The following is a 20,942-nucleotide window of genomic DNA, read 5'->3' as shown; positions in this document are numbered from 1 at the left end:
CTTTTTCTCTATTTATCTGTTTCTGTGATGCTTTCTGGGAAAGAAAACTGTTTTTCTTAATATTAGGCATGATGTCTCCTCTTCGCTTCTCTATATTTACTTCACTGATGCAGTATTTTTTCAACTCATTGAATGACATTTGTTCTAAGCTTAAAAAAACACACATAAACCCCCTTGCTTCAGGGGTAAAAAATGAATCCATCATTGTTCAGTTATTTCTAGATAGCTTCACTAAAGAAAGTTTGGTTTCTAAAAGTTTCTTAATTCATTACAAGCCATTATTTTACGAAGTGAGTCCTAGCTAAAACTCTTGCATAAAATTTAACAGTTCATCAGGAGTGTCTAGCACAGCAAAGTACTGAGAGATGATTAACTCAATTGGATGAGAAGGGCACACTACATATTGTAAAGTGCTGAACACACATTACATGACCTAGCCATTACAAATTACTTAATGACTTATGTTTGAACCTTTATAGATTTATTTTCTTTACTATCACAATTTTTGTTTTGATATTGGACCTCTTCCATATCGTCTATGGCAGTACCATCTTGATGGCTCGCATTTGCTCACTTTAGTGCTTCATTAAAATATTTAATTTTTAAGTGAATGGATATTTGATTTTAGAGTTTTTAATCTGATGCACCATCCTCATACTTGAGGTCTGTATGTTTTTGAGCTTCTGGGTTGCATTGCATGTCTGATTTGTGACATGAAACAACTATCCGTAGGATCTAAAATGTAGTTACACAGATGCTGAAACTAGGTCTAGATTTTTCTTGGACTTAATTGAAGATAGGTAATACATCTCACATTCTTGCAAGAAATTCTGTGTTTCTTGTAATTTTCTTGAAGACCAGCCATGCTTATGAGGACAGCCATCATGGCAGTGCACAGGGTCTGGATGATCTGTTTAAAAAAAGCTGGTAAAACCCTTATTGTTGAGACAGTCTTAGTAAAAAATATGTAGACCTAGTCAACTTTAGTAAAAATTCAGATAATTGTTGTGTTATATTCTGGAGAAAGTCTCCTGAGTGGTCACCTGCAACGGTAGGTTTTAGAGTGGAAGAAAAAAATAAATATATTAATTTTTCAACAGAGGGCTGTACTCCATTTTCAGAGACTGTAGATCTTTCTGTCATAACTAGAAGTATAAGGCAACAATCCAAGGGTGAAATATTCCCTGCATTTCACCAATCTGCTATATTATTCCACCATTTCTGTCACTCTGGTAGTTGCCATGTTTTGCCATGCCTTTGTAAAATGGTGGGAAGTTCAAACTCATTTCCCCAGTCAAACCAGAAAAATTCTCAGGAATAATCAGTTTTAGTGGGAAAATAAGTAATATTCAGAAATTGGAAATATGTTTCCAAAGCATGCGGATGCAGAGAGAACTGTCAAACACCATTTAAATGGAAAAATACCTCATTTAAAAAAGAAAAAAAAAAAAAAAAGTTAAAATGGTTAGGTTTTAATTTTCAAAGACAGAGGTCTTCAAAAGAATTCACTTCCTATTTAGGCACTTAAGTATGGGGTCAGATATTTAATAGTGTTCAGCAGACATGGATTCTCATTGCAATGCATTGTGTTCAAACTACAGGATGAAGTCAGTGTTTTATTTAGATGCCTAATATCCACTAATCATAAGTTCATGACTCAGGCCAGGATGGTTTTAAAAATTACAGTTAGGGGGAATATGAAAGTCACAAACTTTTGATTTTATAATTAATTTAATGACTTGTTACTCTGCATGTCTAATGAATCAAGTTCTGCAAGGAACAGTATATGAGTTTGCACTGCAGTTTTTCCATCTTACATGGGCCTTCCTTATTGGATGATAAGGCCACAATACTCAGGCCACTATAGAAATATATTTGCAGGATCTTCAGGAAGTATATGCATAGTCAGTATCTCATTGTTTGCTATTATAGGATATTTTAGGAGCTGTGTCGGCTCTAAGCAGACAGGAATACAATGAAAAACGATTTTAAAAATAAAGCAAAATAACTAAGAAACAATTATTTACTCTCTTTTTCTTAACACACAAAGGAAAATGCACCCAATAAAATTATCAGGAAGGAAATTTAAAACAATCAAAAGGGAATACTATTTTCCTGGGGTGCCTAATAAAAATGAAATTTGTTCCTACAGATTTGCAAAAATACGAATTACTTCAGTAAGTAATCAGACAAATTAATGGAAGAGACATAAATTAAGGCTTAATAAATTCCAACTGTGAAAGTCCCCACAGGCTGACTTCTCAAACTTGGGAGAGCAGCTTCTATACCCTTCTATGTGTTTGAGGCTTTTCTAACTTTTCCATAAACATTCACTACTAACCACCGCAGGAGATGGACTCAGCTGAATGGACTGTTGATCTCACCCAAAATTACTGTTGCTGTTTGAAAGCACATGAACTTGCAGATTTGGAGGCCCTACCTATGTTGTATGTAGAGTGAAGAAGTTTTATAATATGCCTAGAGAGTTTTCATTGTGTTTGGAGGGGTCTCTGCTATTTCCAAAAGCTGGAGTGTGGCCATTTGGGTAGTGTGCTTTCACCAGAAGAAAACTTTCTATAATGTGTCCACATAACAGTTTTCCAAGACATTTCTAGCATAGTTTTTCTGTAAAACAGACAGAAATTATAAGAAATACATCTACTTAATATTTAAATGTGCACTCTGACTTATGTCAGAGGTACTATAATACAAATTAAATAATAAAATGTAAATCATGAGCCTTACATTTAAGATGTTAGTATTATTGTTGTAGCTCTAATCCATATCCAGGTCTTCATGTTTGGTGTGTGCAGTAATATGTAAATTACCTAGCCAGCTGCGTTAAGCAGTGTTTGTTTATTCTATTTCTTTTGGCATAGCATACAACTGAATTTCTGCCAAAAATGTGGCTGCTTCAGGGAACACTGATCGAGTCAAAGGAAGTTTTGAAAGGAAAGATATATTATAAGTCTTTACTCTATGAAACAGTATAATCAAAAGAAACTCTTTTTGTAAAAAGGACCTGTATTAGTGTAAAATAATGAGTTTGTAAAATACAATAAGCAAACCATCTTTTTAGAACAGTCTGTTTACATTGACTTTGTAAACAAGAATACAATACTAAGAGGCAGTGACTTTTTTCATGCGTGGGATGACTAAAAGTGGTGAAACATGAAAATAGAAAATTTAAGAAAAATTATTTTAAAATGGCATATTAATATCCCATAACACATAGCAGTTAAGTGCGCTTAAATTTATAAATCAGTGGTATTTAAATGTTAAAAATTGCTTTAATGATGCGAGAGCTATCTACTTACACTTGCAGTCCTTTCAGTCTTCCAGTCTGACACTTCCTTTTTTATCCAGCCAGCTAATTTCCCCTCCTTTGTGAGAAGTAACTGTTTTCACACTAGTGCTTACCCAGCAAGCCTCCTCATAGTTTCATGGTTAATTATCTTCTTGAGCTTCACCTTCTCCAGTGAAGGGAGAAAGACTGGGCCTCCCCACAACTCTAATGAAAGCTAAGTTTTAGAGATTCACTCTGTGAATAAATGCAGAGTCTGATCTACAAACATAATAAATGAGTTCCTAAATTTTATGGAGTCACAGCTCATTCAGCAGGTTTACTGGTTTACTGAACAATTCAGAAAGACACTTTATTCTAAAAATCCATTTTGGTTTTTAAAAGGGGAGGAATATTGCTTCAGTGTGAAACAAAATACCATGAACTGTTCCAAAATTTCTAAGCACTACACAAAAAGTACATGTCGAACATACAGTTTCAGTAGAAACCTTCAGCAGCTGCATGAAAGACTTAGTGCTCTATACCGTGTATTTACTACACTTCTACTGATAACATTAATACCAATAGCCCTGTGCCCCTCAGTTATTACTTTGTAAACTCTTAGTATTCATTGGACTTTTTGTGCCTCACCAGCACTGAAAATAGTCATTGTGGATGGACTGAAATCTTCAACCTATGTTTTGATTTAAGCCCAAGTTTAAGCTGTGTAACATTTAAAATAAACTCAGCTGTAAGAGTAGAAAGTTGAATAATGGCCATATAGTGATTTTGTAAGATTGAGTTACTCCCTATTGTAATTTTTTACTCTGTCAAAACACCTCTCACAATAGCGAGATATGCTACAAAGCCACTACTTTGGCTTCTTCCAAGTGAATTTCTACCACGTATGCTTATCTCAAATCATTTTGCAAGTGACCAAACCAAACTGTACACATAATACTGGTACTTGAGACACTGCACAGGACCTATTCAATGTACTAGCTTAGATTAGAAATTCCAGTTCTTTTTTCCCAGCCAGCTCCAGAGCTGTGTTGACATCTGTTACGTATAGAGAGAGGTATAAACATCATCACTTACCAGAGAAGGAGAAAAGAAGAGAATCTGGAAGTTTAAAGATTAGATGATCTTAGTGAAAGAGCTCTGCCTACCTACGGGCTGCTTATATTTGGAGATTGTTTCTATATTGCAACATTTGAAGAACAGCTTTCCTTAGATATAGGCTGTGTAACGGCAAGGAGCAATTGTGCTGTTTTAGCCTCAAAGTGCTTACCATTGTAATTTTGATTCATTGCGAGAACTCCCTGCCACTTACTGACAACTGTGGTGTTTAACTTAGCACTTGGAAATCCACAGGTGGGCAGATTGTGCAAGTTCTTATAATATGCAGTATTCTTCTAGCCTTTGACTTAACAATGCTTGCTTATTGACTCCCCTCAAGTCAATATCTCAAATTTACAGATCACTTCAGGAAGTGCCAGAACTGAAATTGCAAAGAAATTGCACTAAAAATTTAAATAAGGGGGACAAAAGAGTCCATTCTCATTGATAACGTGAATTTGGTGGTTTCTCAACTGATTCAAAAGAAGAAACTGATGATAGGGTCAGGTACTTTTCATGCAGTCCTGTTATTCATAAATAATAGATAAACTCTCCCTTTCCAGTATACTGGAAGAATTTTTATTCAGAAATCCAAGTCTTTCTATTCCAGCTCTTCATGAGAACACTTTCTTTCTATGTTTCTTCTCAGGTCAAGCTCCCAAGGGCTTATGTCCTGCTTTTTGTACCTTATATCTGTCTATGTTTCTATGGTGATTCCCACTCTTCAGAGTTTTTCACAAACCCTCATTTCTGCTGAAACAAAGCTCTTTAAAAAGCTATGATTTTGGTGTTCTGATGTGCCTGCTGTAGATTGGAGATGGCTATTGCATCTACTGAGTCCATTCACAGCATCCACTGAGTTCTAGTTTAAATGAGAGTACTCTCTTAAAGGAGTACCAGTTCCAATGTAAATGATACTAAATTGAAATTATTATTAACAGTATGCAGAATTCTTAACTAGTACAAAGAGAAAGCAACAGTGATTTCATTGTGCCACTTTGCTTTGCTAGTACAAATTTGTTTATGAGCATCTAAATGCGGGATGCAATTTATTTGACATTAATACAGTGTTCCAGAAATTCCCTGGTTTTTCTGGATATTTTATAGTCTTAACTATAAAGAAGCCATTTGGGTTAAATTCTGAGACTTTGCATGGATGAACTCCCACGGACTTGCATGGGCATTTATCTGAGGTATAGTGGCAGGATTTGCTCTGTTCTGAACTATGTGTGTGTGGAAACATTTTGGGTTTAGATAAAGCAAAGAATGTTTTTCCAAGAGTTTCATAAAGGGCTTGTGATGGATTCTTGAACAAAGAAAATCATATATTTCTCTGAAGTAAAGGTGAGTTATGAAATGACATTCAAGGGCAGAAAATCCTGTCATGTAACCTCCTGACAGATGAAAAGAAAGCTACAAAGCAGTAAAAACAACAGTTGGTAAAATATGCCATGTAACCAGGTTTTCTCATCACAAGAAAACCCTCAAATACACAACTTGGGATATAGGTCTTGGATTGCAAACCTATTTGGATGGCAATATTATTCAATGTAAAAATGTTATAGATGTTCTTCTTTCTAGTAACATTTAAAGGGATGCTTTAGCAAATACGAAACAGAGATGTTAAAAAGGATATGGTGGCAAAATAAAGAGGCAAATGCTTCTGTAGAGGATGGAAAACAGATAATGGGTAGGTCATTAGCAATAATACTTTGGACATAGAGCAGGAACTTAACTTATTGAGTCCCTGGTTTTGCCTTGATCTGTGATCAAAGTTAGTTCCTGCAGGCCTTCTGCTGACATGGCTCACCTTCTGTTTCAGCCTGGCTTGTACACTCCAGTATGATGTGTGAGTGGAGTATGATGGAAGGCTGGAGCCTGTCACTCTTTTTTCCATCTGGTACTGCAGGCAACTTACCAAGGGAGATAGAAGACCCTCATAGGACTCATATGCAGGCACAACTGACCCCAGAATTTTACCTAACATCATCAAGTGACATAGAAATAGCAGAAGAATGCCTAGAGAATGGACAATTTCCCTGACTTCTTCCTACTAGTAGAAGTTAATAGTTTTCAGCGGTGCATTCTCTTAAATTGACACTTCAGTTATTTTACCTGTTGCTTTTAAGATGTGCCCACAAAGCTGCTGTCATGACAAAGAAAACTACTTGTTTTAAAACCTAGATATGACAATAGTGGTCCTTTAGATTGTTATTTCTGAGCATTATCAGAGAACTTCAGACATCATCATATAGACCTGAACAACGGTGGAGCCTTTGTTGTTCCCAGCTCATACTGAGACTCTTGCAGGTGACATCTGTGACTGCAGAGGGCAGAGGCAAAGTCAGTGTACTTCCTGTGGTACGGGAATCTGTGCATGCAACTACCCATGTAGGACCCTGGCACTACCTGTAAGCATACAAGGCCCCTAAAAAAGAAGGAGCTGCTCTGCGTGTGCAGGAATGAGTGTGTAATGTCATCAAGAGAGGCAATAATAATTGTAAAATGCAGTAAGAGGTTACCACAGATTTAGATCTTATTTTCTCAGGAAATAAATGTATACCTGCTTTTAATTGCAATTATAACAAAAATGTATGTTCATGTATGTTTCTTTCACGATTTGTGATAATGCATGCTGCTTCCATATATTCTGAGCATATATTGTAATGTGTAGACCACTTCAGTGTTATGCACAGGGAATATTATGCATATGCTTATGCATATTAAAAATTGGTGTTGGGAAATGGGGATAGTTTTTTTTGATGACTATGATATAGGGAACAGCATTTAGAAAATGAGTTTAAGTGAGGCAGAGGTGAAGTGGCACTGTACACATGACTGTTTCCCTCGGTAGAAGTACTTGGCATGCTGCATTTTTCAAAAGACAAAATCACGTTTGTCTTCCTTGAATGTGTACACATTCCTGGAGGTGGGGGATGGTTTTCTATTCCTTTTCTTTTTCCCCTGGCCCCTAACTGTGGTTGAGTTTGGATAACTTGGCCACAGCAACTGAAGGAGGAAGGGAGGGAGGAAGAACAGAGTTTGTATTTAGTATTGTAAAAGCTCTTTTTTTTTCATGTTAATACCTTTAAAAATTATATAAAAGTACGTAGGGGTTACATTACAAGCCTGTTTTACTAACACAAAATATCTGTACTGGAGTAGCACATGCAAATGAAGCCAAACCAGAGAATCATCATTTAATATAAATTGTTTCAGAAAAAAAAAGCTAAGTTATCCTTGTTTTCGTAAAGGAAACAAATGAAAAATTGCATTTTGACACTTTTCCTTAAAGAGCATTGGGGCTGAGGAAATGTCTTTATTTGGCTTAATAACCTTATTTCTTTCCATTAATATTTTCTGCAGATTAACTGGTTAGCCATTAAACACCAACTCTACAAGGATTTAAGCATACACCTAATTATGCTCACAAGAGTTAGCCCACTGAAATGGGAATGCTTTCCTGATCAAAATTGTTCTGGATTCAAAATAGGAATAGCAAAAATCCTTAAAGCAGCACTTTCAAATATATTAGAATTAATTTAACCTTTTACTCTTCTGAGTCTATAATTCAATAGATTATTCACTTAATCCTCCTTAAAAATTTACAAAGAACAGTAAATACTTCCTAAGTATTGTTTATCTAGTGGTAATACGTAAAAAATAAGAATATGCATTATATTGTGCATATTTTGATTCTTATTACATTGGGAGTTTTTTACTTTCTTGGTCAAAACTATTTGCCTTTTCTTACTTTTCTTAATGATCTTAGAGATCTTCTCTAAATGTAGTGGTATTTAGTGACTTTATAATTATAGAGGCCACACGGACCTACTTTAAAATTAAATATATGTTTTTACTCACACATTCCTGCATATATAAAAAACAAATTTCTGAATTCCAGGAAATTTAGTGCCATCAGTTACACAAACCAGTATCCAAAAAGTTTTAGCCAGACAGGCTGGTACCTCTGCCATGTTTTGCCACAGGCTTCAGCAAAGCCAGGGCTTAAGAGTCAGCATATGGGGCTCACTCCATTGAAAGCTCTCTAGCACACTTCAAGATTATCTTTAGATATAGTCTGTCTTACATGTGGAGGTCAGCGATAGACCCCTTCCTATCTGGGTATTTGCATTTCAAGAAAGGATCACAGAATCAGAGAATCATACAGTCAGAGAGTATGGTTTGGGTTAGAGGGGACCTCAAGGATCATCTAGTTCCAATCCCCCTGCCGTAGACACAGACTCCTTTCACTGGATCAAGTCACACAGATACCTTGATCCAGGCTAGGTAGAACTTCCTTTGGAGTCTGTAAGAATAAACTCTCTAGGAAAGACATATTCTTAATTAACTGAAACAAAATAAAAAAACTATGGTGCTGCTCTTACACAAGAAAAGCTTTCCAAATTGGAAATGACAGCAGAAGATTTATCTACTTTGTGTAAAAAATGAATTGTACAGTACTATACAATTCTTTCAAATGAAAAACATAGAAGAAAAAACACCACCATTTTTCCCAGTAAAGTGAGCAAAACAGAATTTACCTCTGGCACTGTCTGACACCTATCATTTTTATCCTCCTCTGCATAACACCAAGTAAAGTGTTAGGCTAAAGTAAAGTAAAGGCTGGCAAATTTTAAACATTCTCTTGGCAAGACCTAATAATCTATTACTATCACGATAACTCTAATCATCCAGCATCCTACCTCTGCACTGAGCAACCTGAAAAAAAGACATCTGATATGATAAAAAGAGTTCCTAAAAATTCCTGGGTTTTTACCTTGCTACTGCTGTTGGTGCAAATGTAGGTTGGAGTGACACCACCTTCCATTCTTCACTCCAGAGATTTATTCCAGAGGCTATGGTGTGCCTCTTCCAAAAACTACCTCAATCTCTGCATTGTTTGAACAGTTCACTAAATTTTGTAACAAAATATAGAGAAAATATATAACTGTACTAAAATTGTCAAATACAAAATATGTGTGACTTAAACTGAGTGGTTTGTTTCAAAGTTAAAACTTTTCCTATACTTTGGAAGGGCTGCCAGTGTAGCTGATAACCATTCCATTTGTACTTCAAGGGATATGATGTTTATAACTACAGTAGTAATTCACTAATATTGATTTAGTCAGTTCCTTGGACAGAGAAAGCTATATTAGTAAAGTGACCATATCTACATAAGAATCTTTGTGAGTGTAAACAATAATCAGAAGGAAAATAAAATAAAATAAATAAAATAAATATCCCCTGCAATCAAGCTAAGCCTGCAAAACTTCTGAGTATATGCCAAGCCTCAGAAAAGCATGTGCATTTTAAGAAGAAAAAATAGGCTTTGAAGTGGGGAGCACTCAGTGAAGATGAATAGGCTGAGGTCACAACTCTACATGTTTTATTGTTTTAGTCCATCTGACTTGCTGAACAAACAAGGCAGCCAAGTGCTGATTTACAGAGAGAAGGTTATCTTCCTGACCAATAAGGACCAAATGTTTTGTTTTGAGAAACAGAATCAGATTCTGTGGAACATAAAATCCTTGGAACCTGCTGCTGATTTCCTGCCTTCAGTAATTTCTTCTTGCAGCTGGCAGAAGCTTGAAACAGTAAAATCAAGCAGTTTAGGAAACTTTCCACAGAAATGTCTTCCTAATGCCGAGTACGACAGTGTCGTAAAACATGACACAGAGAAAATGAGCCATTGAATCTGATTTCTTTTTTAATCTAACAGCTTTTCAAATATATTACCTTGCATTTTACTTAAATGTTAGTCAAAGGTCAGCTACAAGTGGGAAACTGAGTCCAACTAAGTACAAACCAGGAGCTTTTATTAAAACATGGTAAACTGGCAAATACAAGTAAAGATTTGTGGACTCCACAACGTACAGAATTGCTCTGATAGCTGTTGCTGTGTTTTATTTGGTTTTATATTGCATTTTATTTTTATATTGGGTTTTATAATGGTTTGTTCTGTACTCCCCTGTTGCCCTGGAAAATGTAATATCCCAAAGTCTGTCCCGGCCCTTTTCCCCGCCCATCTTCTCACATTTCTCCCGGTCCCCTTCTGCAGGCCCTGTCCATCATTTGGTTGTTCCATCCAGGTTCTGGAGGGTTTGGGTAAAAGATATCGAATGACAGGGCAAGGTGTGAGAAGATCCCTCCTCTTATGTTTCTCCATTAGTTTCCTTGAATGTCCCTCCAACCCTGTCACACTCCCACCTTATCCTTCATTGGATATTGGCTTGTCCCCATGTTTAGTCCTTTCCCTGGTTATAAGCTGAAGCAAGACAAGGTTAGGTCTTTTGATTCAGGGCTCTTGATTTGGGGTGCTTGGTCTGGGCTGGGCTCTGGGACAGGACCACAGAAGAAAGACTGAATAAAGCCCTGGTTTCACCCCCAAATCAAGCGCAGGACCTCTTCCTTTGATGCTGACGGGGTCTTGCTCTCTCATGCTAAGGGAAAGGTTCTCGGCCGCCTCCCAGGTTTTTAGGACCCTGAGAAACTCCTTCTGTCTGGCCTCTTGTCTCAGGCTAGCCAGAGTGAAAATGGAGCCAGAGCTCCGTGGGAGAGACAAGCGAGAGATAGCCATAGCCATCTAACAAATGGGTGTTTTCACAGGAGTTTAACTTCAGCCAATGTCTTATAGGGGAAAAAAGAACTCTAACAAAGGTACTCTATAAAAATTTTGGGGTAGGTAGATCCACAAAGAGACTCAAAGCTTCAACATTAGTCATGACAGATTCATGAACTACCAAAAGCCTCCTAACCTGCCAAGAGTGAAAAAAATTCTTTCACAACTTCAGTTGTGAAATTATGTGCTTAACACAGCTGCAGTACTCAGGGACTTAAATTATAGCTAAGCCAAATGAAGCATGAGGACACAGATCTATCTTAGATGGAGAGAGACTTGATTTATCAAATAAGTGAATAATCACATCATCCCATTGAATGGTGGATAGCTGCCCAGTTTGGAGGAAATAATTCTCCTGATTTCCTTTGATTGTTTTAGCCTTTTGTTTTCTGGACATACTGGGATAAAATAGCCTTGTGTCTTGCACAGAAACAATGCCACCTATATCCATAATTAAATAGGCACTGGAGCAGAGGTTTGGCACTGTCTGTGTCTCTTGCTGGTCACACATGCCAAACACAGCACTGCAGGACAAAATTCTCCTCATCTACCTATGACCAAATTAACATTAGTTTTATGCAAAATGACACAGGACAAGCAAGCTTCTTTTAAGAACAGCATGTAGATAGGGCTTCTCCTGAGAGAATAACTTGGTTCATATCTCTTACACCCAGCCTGGCAAAGTGTCCCAGTCCAAAATCTGTGTCCTAACTACTGAGCTCACAAAAGGGCTGTGAAGCTTTAGTTCCTACTTCAAAGAGAGTTTCCAGCTGAGAATCGAAGTCGGAAGTACGTGCCTTTCCCTGCACAATTAACCTTGGCTGGGTCCTGATGAATCTAAGTCAGTAACTAAGTTGTGCAGAACTGCACTTTGTTGGACTGCAGCTTCATTTTATCTGCTTTATATTTGCTGGGATTTGCTCTTGCTGTTTGGCATGATGTCAATACTGTATTTAAAAACATCACTTGCTCAAAGAAAATTGCAGAAAGCAAGAGATCAGAGTTGAAAGATTTCTTGGAAGAAGTGTTTGTGTTTCTGGATACAGTGATCACTGTTCAGCTAGATGATTTAAACTAAACATTTCTACATTAGTCAACTGTTCTATTACAAGACTCCTTGTAAAAGCAAAGCCTTCCCTAATATGAAGCCCTCTCAGGAAATAGAAAAATAAAGTAAAATTAATTTGTGCTCAGCCCCCAAATCAGGGACCATTTCAGTCTTGTTTTCAAGGGCTTAAAGTGGTTTGGTACTTGGTTGGCCACTTGACAAATCACATCTGAGTGAGAAAACTTGTCAAGGTGTTCTTCCTCTTCCACACATATTTCTGGAAGGAATAATTCTTGTTATCCTATGTTCTGGGTCATAATAACAAATATTGCTGGAAAATTACAAATCTTTAAAATAGAAAATCACGTTTTTCTCACTTATTTATTAGTCCTTTCCCAGAGGAAGGTACCAGAGCAGACATTATTTGAAACTCATGTAGTACTTGATCATTCAGCTCGACATATTAACATTCATTAGTCTTACTGGTCATTTGTTCTGCCTTTATTATCAAGTAAAAAATAAATACAATCTAACAAAAATTCTTCAAGACCTGTGATATGATGTTTTATCCTTTCATAAATCCTTTCATAAATCCTTTACAAATTAACTGTATTAAACTTAAGCAGTCTAAGAAAGATTTTAATATATCCAATATAATTACATATTTTTTAACACACTTGTGTGATTCCAAGTTATATACTTATATATATTTAAATGTATTAAAGTGACTAACCACAATTAATTATATTAAAGAAAAGTCAAATTTCTGTATTATATTTTGACAGAAAATTAGAAGAAAAAGATTAAGAAGTCTAGGAAATACTTCAAAATATAATAGGTTTCATTTTAATTGATCATTTTAATACCACACAAGATGTAACAAAATTAAAAGCCTATTAGTGATCATTGTTCCAAACATGCATTTTACTTCCATTAACTTACATGGTTTTAGTGGAAGCACGTTTAAAATATAGCTGTAAATATTTTTAATCTTTGACTTTTTCTTTTACAGGACCATCTAAATGTTATTGATCCCAGTTTGATGGATCTAAACGGTCCAAGTGAAGATGCACTAGAATGGGATGAAACTGACATAAGTAATAAGCTTATCAGTATTCACGAAGACTTAAGTGATGCCGATCAGGAGCTCAACAAGGTTGATCTAAACCAGAAACCTGCTTCAGAAGAATGTGGTGATAATGATGTGAATGAAGATGAAAGTACCAATAATCATGGAATTTCTCTATATTGTCCCAACATTTCTTCCCCTCCAAATCCTCACATCTATCAGGTCTATAGTCTTCATAATATTGAATTATCAGAAAAAAAACATATGCCTTTTTTTAAAAAAACATCCAGACTCTCCAATGTAATGCAGTCTAACCTTTTAAACAAAAGTCTCAGTAAAGACTCATCATTTTCATCTACCAAATCCCTGCCAGATCTAATAGGAGGTACCACATTGGCAAAACCATATAACTGCATGTATCAGAGTGAGAACATAAGCAGACATTCTGAGAGTGAGAGTGGGATAGTGAGTGAATGCGATACAGAAACTACAAATAATTCAGAAATTTTTTTGCTAAATGATACTGAAAGCAGTCAGAGTAATCCTGAAATTGGGAATGTGGAAAGCCAAGTGGATAATGTAATAAAACCAAAACTAAAGCAAGATGAAGAAGATCACACTAGTCTTTCAGATGATTTCCAATTGGCTCCTTCTGCATGTTATGGAAATGAAAATGATGAGGATTTGGACAGCATTACTATGTCTAACCCTGCTTGTCTAGAAGGATTGCAAGGAAAACATGATGTATTTACATTTTATGATTACTCTTTTCTTCAAGGCTCCAAATTCAAATTACCAGTGATAACAAAACAATCACAGACTGAAAAAACACATACAGAGGGTAGTATGTTTCATGACCTTTGTTTTGACAAAACACCTGGTAAATCTGAACATAAGTCTGGAGAGTTACAAGATGGATTTAGTCATGATCATACTCTGGGAAGTATCTGTGGAGAATCAGATCCCAATTCCTGTAAATCTGCAGAAACTGTAAGAAAATTACCTATTACAGAGAATACAAGACAGGTTTCAACTTTATCTCATAGTTCTTCTTTAGAATCCCTGTCTGTAGTAGGTGATTTGTTCAGCTCAGGTATTTTTAAAAGTGGAGATGGTCTTCAGCGAAGTGCCTCTTTGGAGAGCTGGCTGACTTCTTACAAAAGCAATGAAGATCTTTTTAGTCATCATGGTTCTGGAGACATAAGTGCAAGCAGTGATTCTGTTGGAGAGCTCAGTAAAAGGACATTAGATCTTTTGAATCGCTTGGAGAATATCCAGAGTCCTTCGGATCAAAAAATAAAGCGCAGCATCTCTGATATAACACTCCAAAGTGGCTCTCAGAAAATGTCTTTTACTGGACAACTGTCTTTAGATATTGCATCTTCAATCAATGAAGATTCAGCGGCTTCTCTCACTGAACTCAGCAGCAGTGAGGATCTTTCTCTCTGCTCTGAAGACATTGTACTACACAGAAATAAAATACCAGATTCAAATGCATCATTTAGAAAACATCTTAATAGATCTGTAGCTGATGAGAGCGATGTCAATGTCAGCATGATTGTTAATGTCTCCTGCACTTCTGCTTGTACTGATGATGAAGATGACAGTGATTTGCTTTCAAGTTCCACCCTTACCTTAACCGAGGAAGAGCTAGGTATCAAAGATGAAGATGATGACTCCAGTATAGCAACTGATGACGATATTTATGAAGAATGCAATTTAATTTCAGGACTTGATTATATAAAAAATGAGCTCCAAACCTGGATTAGACCAAAATTTTCCTTGACAAGGGAGAAAAGAAAAAGTAACCTCAGTGATGAAATTCAGCGCAGTAAAGAAGTTAGTAATGAGACATCAAAGGCCACAGATACATTAAGCATTGAAACACTATTGAATGGTTCAGTACAGAAAATATCAGAAAATAATGGCAACAGTAAGAATATACCATGTGATCATGAAAAAGGGACAAAGAGTCACCCAACAAAAGACATCTCTCAGGTTGTGAAGGATCAGCTTGTGGATGATATGGAGAACGGCAATGTTGAAAATACTCTTGGCAGTCAAAAGGAAGGTCTTGTTAGAGTAGCAGCAACTCCCAAAACTCATGCACCCCTTGATGTCAGAGAAGCTGAAAATGAGTGTGGTGTCTGTGAAGCATTTACAGACAGTTCAGATGATTCACACATGGATGGCAAGGAGACTGTTCTGTCCTCAGCTGGATCCAGGAACTCTCCAAGAGAATGTCAAAGTCATCTTCAGCCTGATCATCGCTCTGTTGCTTCCTCTCCTGCAAAAAAGCCTTGCCTTGAATCTTCCTCAGAAATTAATTCTGTAGGCATACAAGATACAGCTTTACAGCCATCCTTACCTAGTGGTCAACAACATAGAATAAACACTGAAAAAATTCCTGATTGCTGTGCAGCCTTGAAATCCAGTGAAGCAGAATGCAACTCATCAGCTAATGGTCTTGATTTGTACTCTAACTCTGAATCTGCTGATTTTGATAAAAAAAGTATAGAAGATGGCTCAGTACACAATTTTGTGAGGGAGATAATAGACATGGCTTCAACAGCTTTGAAAAGTAAGTCACAACCTGAATGTGAGTCATCTGCTTCAGCTTCATTAGCACAGATCAAGGAAAAAGTGTTAGAACACTCTCACAGACCCATCCAGCTAAGAAAAGGGGACTTCTATTCTTACCTTTCACTTTCTTCTCATGATAGTGACTGTGGAGAGGTAATCAAATACATAGAGGAAAAGAGCAGCACTCCTGTGCCACTGGACTTCACAGATGAGAGAGAAGATATTGAATGCTTCTTTGAAGCCTGTCCTGAGGAAGAACGGGTTGAGCAGCAGCAGCAGTCTGTTTCTAATGGTTCTTCTGAAGCACAAGTTGAGCAGCAGCAACCTATTTCTAACCCTATTTCTGAAACATCTGCAGAGTCACTAGGTGAAATGACTCCAGAGTCATTAGAAGTTGAAACTTCTTCTGAAGGTAGGGATTTATCTTTCTTATGTGGGGATGACAATGACATAAATATTCCAGATACTAACAAAAAAAGTGCATCAAGTAATTCAAAAAATGCTGATGATGATTTGCTCTTTTTAGATGGACAAAATGAAAGTTTGGAAAAGAATTCTCCAGAGGTTAGCACTAAAAAGAGTAGTGCAGGAAAATCACCTGGAACAGCGGAGAAAAAAGGATGTGTTGCTGCTTCTGAAGAGGCTTCAGCTACTGAGTTTCAGATAAAGCCTGGCCATTCACAGAAAAAAGATGGCCTGCATCAGAACAGAAAAACTCTTATTTGTGAAGAAAATCTCCTGAAACTTCATAAGGAAAGACATATAAATATGCACAGATAGAATGTAACCCTCTCCAGGCACATAGATAATTCTAAAAACAGGTATGTACTCTACAAGTTGCACTTTTTTTTTTTTTTTTTTTTTTTTTTTTTTTTTTTTTTTTTTTTTTGGTACAATGAAAGGAGATGAAATGTCAGCCAGGGCTTCTGTTTCATGATAGTGTTATGTAATTTGTTTTGATTACTCTATAATCCCAGTTTACAAGCCACTAGTCAACAAATGCAATGAATACTAATTGCTTTTTGCTCTTTGGCTTTGCACTGACTGGAGTTGCTCCCTTCTGGAACAAGTCTGCTATCTTGCAGAACCTGGGAATTCTTCAAACATAATATGTCAGCCTCCTTTCCCTCCTCAGTTGAGGGAACCAGAAACCACCTCTGCTTATTGATGCCTTTCTCTGCAGTCAGCTGGTCTTAGGAGGGGGTTCAAAAGCACTTGATAAAGCTGAACTCAGCAGTACTGCAACCTTTGGTTCTGTTTTGTGGTAAGCATTTTGAAACATGATTAAGATGATGGAACCTAAGGCAAAAAGGAGGTCCTGATCTCTACCAATGTTTGAAAGTTCTGGAATTTCTGACCTGGAAATTTCTGATTTGGAATTTCTGACCTCACATAAAGGTTGAACAATAACTGCACATTTAATAAGAGAAGTGGATCTACAAAGCAACTTTTGGATCAGTTCCTAGCATGCAGCACTGCTGTTGAGTCTCACTAATTTGGTGACCTAAAAGCCAGCACAGCTCTATCAAATGCCACTAGTCTTTGGAAACACTCCTCTAGGAGACCACAGCCAGAACAGCAACTCCAAATACCAATCCATTTCCAAATTCCAGTGCTTGCTAGAAGATGTGGCAAGGGAATTTCCAATAAAACACAAGGCTAAACATGGGACAATGTTTCCTTGAGGAGTTCTAGATCTCCACCTCTGGAGATTTTCAAAATTCCAGTGGATGTAGCCCCGAATAATCTTTTATACCTTTGAAAATAGCCTTCCTTTTAACAAGAGGTTGGACCAGTTGATGTTCAAGTTTTCTTTCAAGTTATGCTATGATTCCATGCTGTTGCCTGGAGAAAAGGCTGTTACTCATCATGGAAAACAATAGTATTCTCCTATGGCAAACTACAGCTGTAGCTGTAGCAGAGGATCTCATCTTATTTACACAGAACAGATTTCTTTGCTGCTCTTTAGAGATCTAACTTCCTCATTTTTTATTTTGTTAAGTTATATTTCTAAGCTTTGGGCTTTCCTTTTATTGATGATTTACCCAGCATTCCCACATTCACATATATATATATCTAGCAAAGCCTTGAGGTTATGACAGCAATAGTCTACAGCTTGCTGCTATCTCAACACATCTCTGTTTGACTAATGCGTTATCTTGGAACCATCATAGCAAAGAGAATTTTTCTGGAATGGCTTTGAATTAGGCTATCATGACCTGCTGATTGCTAATTAGGTTAATACTTGGACACATTCAAACAACTGGAGAAGCAATTGAAATCAACTATGAAACACAAAACTCACAGATGATTCTATGTATTCTAGAATTAAATTAAATGGGTTATGTATATATAGAAGTCTCTATTTGGAAATTGAGATGATGACAAAAAGTCTGAGATTGTTAACTGAAACCGATGTAAACATAAGCTTTCCAAGTTACTGTTCTACTAGTTTTCTTATTTTTTCACTCATTTTTATAATATTATTTTGAGAAAGAATATTTGCTGTAGTGAGTGTGATTTTATCCTTGTTCTCATTATTTCACTGATGAAGATAATGACATGTCTTTTCAATTTAATAGTACTTTTGCTCTGAGGATCTCAAAATACTGCTTAAACTTACCTCACACTTCAGAACTTTATAGTTACTTACATGGTAGCCAGATGGGTTTTTTTTCCATAAGACTGGAAATATGCAGCTTGTGTGAGGTCTAAGATTGGACATAGAGGATAGATTTAATAATAAATGCCCCACAATGCAATAAAATATAATTCAGAATCTGGATACAACAACTTAATAGGGTTATGTTATAGCTTCCACTTTTGCCCAGGGGCTGACAAATTATTTTAAGAGAACAAAGCTCTTCACACTCCATTCCCACTTTATAAATGTTGGAAGATACACTGGCTCTTAACTTGTACATATAGCATTACTTTCATGGAAACTATGTACTGTATTATTCCCAGTAGTAAAGTTCTGGAATACATATAGCTTATCTCTGACACACCAAAAATGAAAATCTGAGCTGGTAGGTTTGGTTTCACTAAAGTCTGAGCTCCCTTCCCCCATCCACAAGCTTGATGCTTTAACTTCATCTCTCATGCTATGGGGAATGAATTACAGAAGCAATCTATCCTAATTTGTTAACTTATTCAAATAACAGTTATTATACTTAACTATGCTAAAGATTATCTTTTTGGTGGCAGATTGTTTATTTTTTGATGAGGCTAATTACTGATTTTCCAAAGGTAATTTACATTTATTACTAATACATCTTTTAAAATGTGACAGATAAATGTTGTTCCCATAAGTGTATTATGAAAAAAGTTACTATTTAAAAACACATTATTTAATTTGAAAGATAAATGGCAAACACCATTATTTTTCCTGAAGCACCTGTGCTGTTAGCTCATTTAAATGTGTAATTCCATGTGTAATGGCAATACTTGGGAAAAAAAAATCTATACTATATGTGTACCTTAAAAGCATACTGAGAATTCAAAGCTGAAAAAGGCATGAGTTCAAATGTAGGTTGATTTTGTACCATTTTAGTATTTACCTTTGCTGTACAGGAGAATAAAATTAATAGCAAATAAATATTTTTGTCAAATGTTGCAATCCTGTTGTTTAACAGTATGCTACAAAAAAACCCTCAAACAAACAAAACAAACACAACCCCCCCAACCAAACCAAACCAAACCAAAACATAAACAACCAAAGACATTGTGGGAAAATTGTAACAATTCTATTGGCAGGTTCAAAAATATCTCTGACAGCACTGACTAGTCTTTCATATGAGCTGACATGGAGTTCTTCAACAGAGGTGCCCATAAAACTGTGCTGATTTTATTTCTCAGTTAGGGGTCACCTTGAAAGATCTATCTGTATGAGATTATGTGATCTTCTGCAAATCACTGTGACCCATAACTCACCAATGGGATGGGAACTTTTATTTGCAAATTCAGTATGCATAGAGATCAATACATTCAGGACACTTATGTGTTCTATCCAGTCTTCTCTAGAGGATGCCTTAGAATTCTGTGTGTAATCTCTTAGTCCTTACAAGTTAATCCAAAAGCTATTTCCTTACTTCTGTATTTTAAATTTAAGTTTTAACTTAATTTAGAGGAAAAATAATTTACTTGCACTTAAGAAAACTACATTGATTTTATCTGACTGTGCTGCAATATTAGATAGAATATTCTGCCACTTACTATCACCAGGAGAAATCCAGCACTGGTGCTCAAAGCACCTGACTGTTATTTCCTGCTCAGCAATAGATATTTTGTATGACTTTTTCCTTCCTTGTCTCAGCTTTTTGCAACAAAATAATGAGAATAATGATTGATGGCACTTATGAAGAATAGCTTATTTACATAAAAGTAGTTTGAGATCCACAGATAAAAGCTAGTACATAAATGCAAAGGACTGTTATTTATTTACTACAGGAGAAAACCCCCAAGTTTACATAATAGTTAGTATATAATAATTTACTTTCAGAGACTGGAACTACAATAATAATCTAAATCTTTGCTTACTTTTTTTTTTTTCCCCTAGAGATTTTTATAGGGAAGTAAATAATATGAAGTTTCCTTATAGAGTTTAAAGCAGTGTGACTTTTTAGCTCCTTACAGTACCTGACTTTAAAAAAGCTAAATAAACAGAGAATCTTGTCTTGAAATCTATGAATTACATAATTTTTAAAAACCTGACATAATCCATCAATGAGACTTTTCTTACTCATGCCAGAATTGTAGAAACCTTTTGATACACTCTTCTGCTTTATTCAGATCAGTTCTTCATTAATATCTAAACAGATGGTTGAGCTTTTCACTATTTTCAAGTAAGAGTATTTCTTGTATAAATGGGGAGGGATGTGGTCACTAACAGCAAAGAAGATCAAAGGAGATGGTAACTGGATAGATCCAGATATTCCTGCTTAACTTGGAAGGCACATAATGCATGTCTGGAGTGCCTCCTAGGAAATGCCTATGAGATGTACTTTGCACTAATCTTTGAGCTGTATTCTGACAGTTATTTCTTCATAATTCTCATCATAAGCCCATGCTCTTTGCTGAATAGTTTCACCCTAAACTCTGAGCTGGATAGATCTATAGCAGGCAAGTTTAACTCATTGGTGGTACTAGAAGTGTCTAAATAGTTATTTACAATTTAAAAATGCAGTGATGATGTCAGCAATTCTATTCACAGACCACT

The 20,942-nt window shown here is 36.2% G+C and overlaps 1 protein-coding gene across 1 annotated transcript in view; it reads left to right on the top strand.

The window, feature by feature from the left end:
- Window positions 1-20,942, top strand: part of AKAP6 (A-kinase anchoring protein 6) — a 288,990-nt gene that overhangs the window by 267,499 nt on the left and 549 nt on the right. Inside the window, exons 14-15 of the mRNA XM_040066094.2 lie at window positions 13,085-16,136; window positions 16,251-16,545. Coding sequence (XP_039922028.1) covers window positions 13,085-16,136; window positions 16,251-16,504 — 3,306 coding nt within the window. The 3' untranslated portion in view covers window positions 16,505-16,545. The remainder of the gene's footprint in view (window positions 1-13,084; window positions 16,137-16,250; window positions 16,546-20,942) is intronic.

The sequence above is a fragment of the Hirundo rustica genome, chromosome 6, assembly GCF_015227805.2.
Source record: "Hirundo rustica isolate bHirRus1 chromosome 6, bHirRus1.pri.v3, whole genome shotgun sequence".
In the NCBI taxonomy this organism is placed as follows: domain Eukaryota; kingdom Metazoa; phylum Chordata; class Aves; order Passeriformes; family Hirundinidae; genus Hirundo; species Hirundo rustica.
The sequence above is the reverse complement of the archived record's forward strand: the minus strand, read 5'-3'. Positions and strand labels throughout refer to the sequence as shown.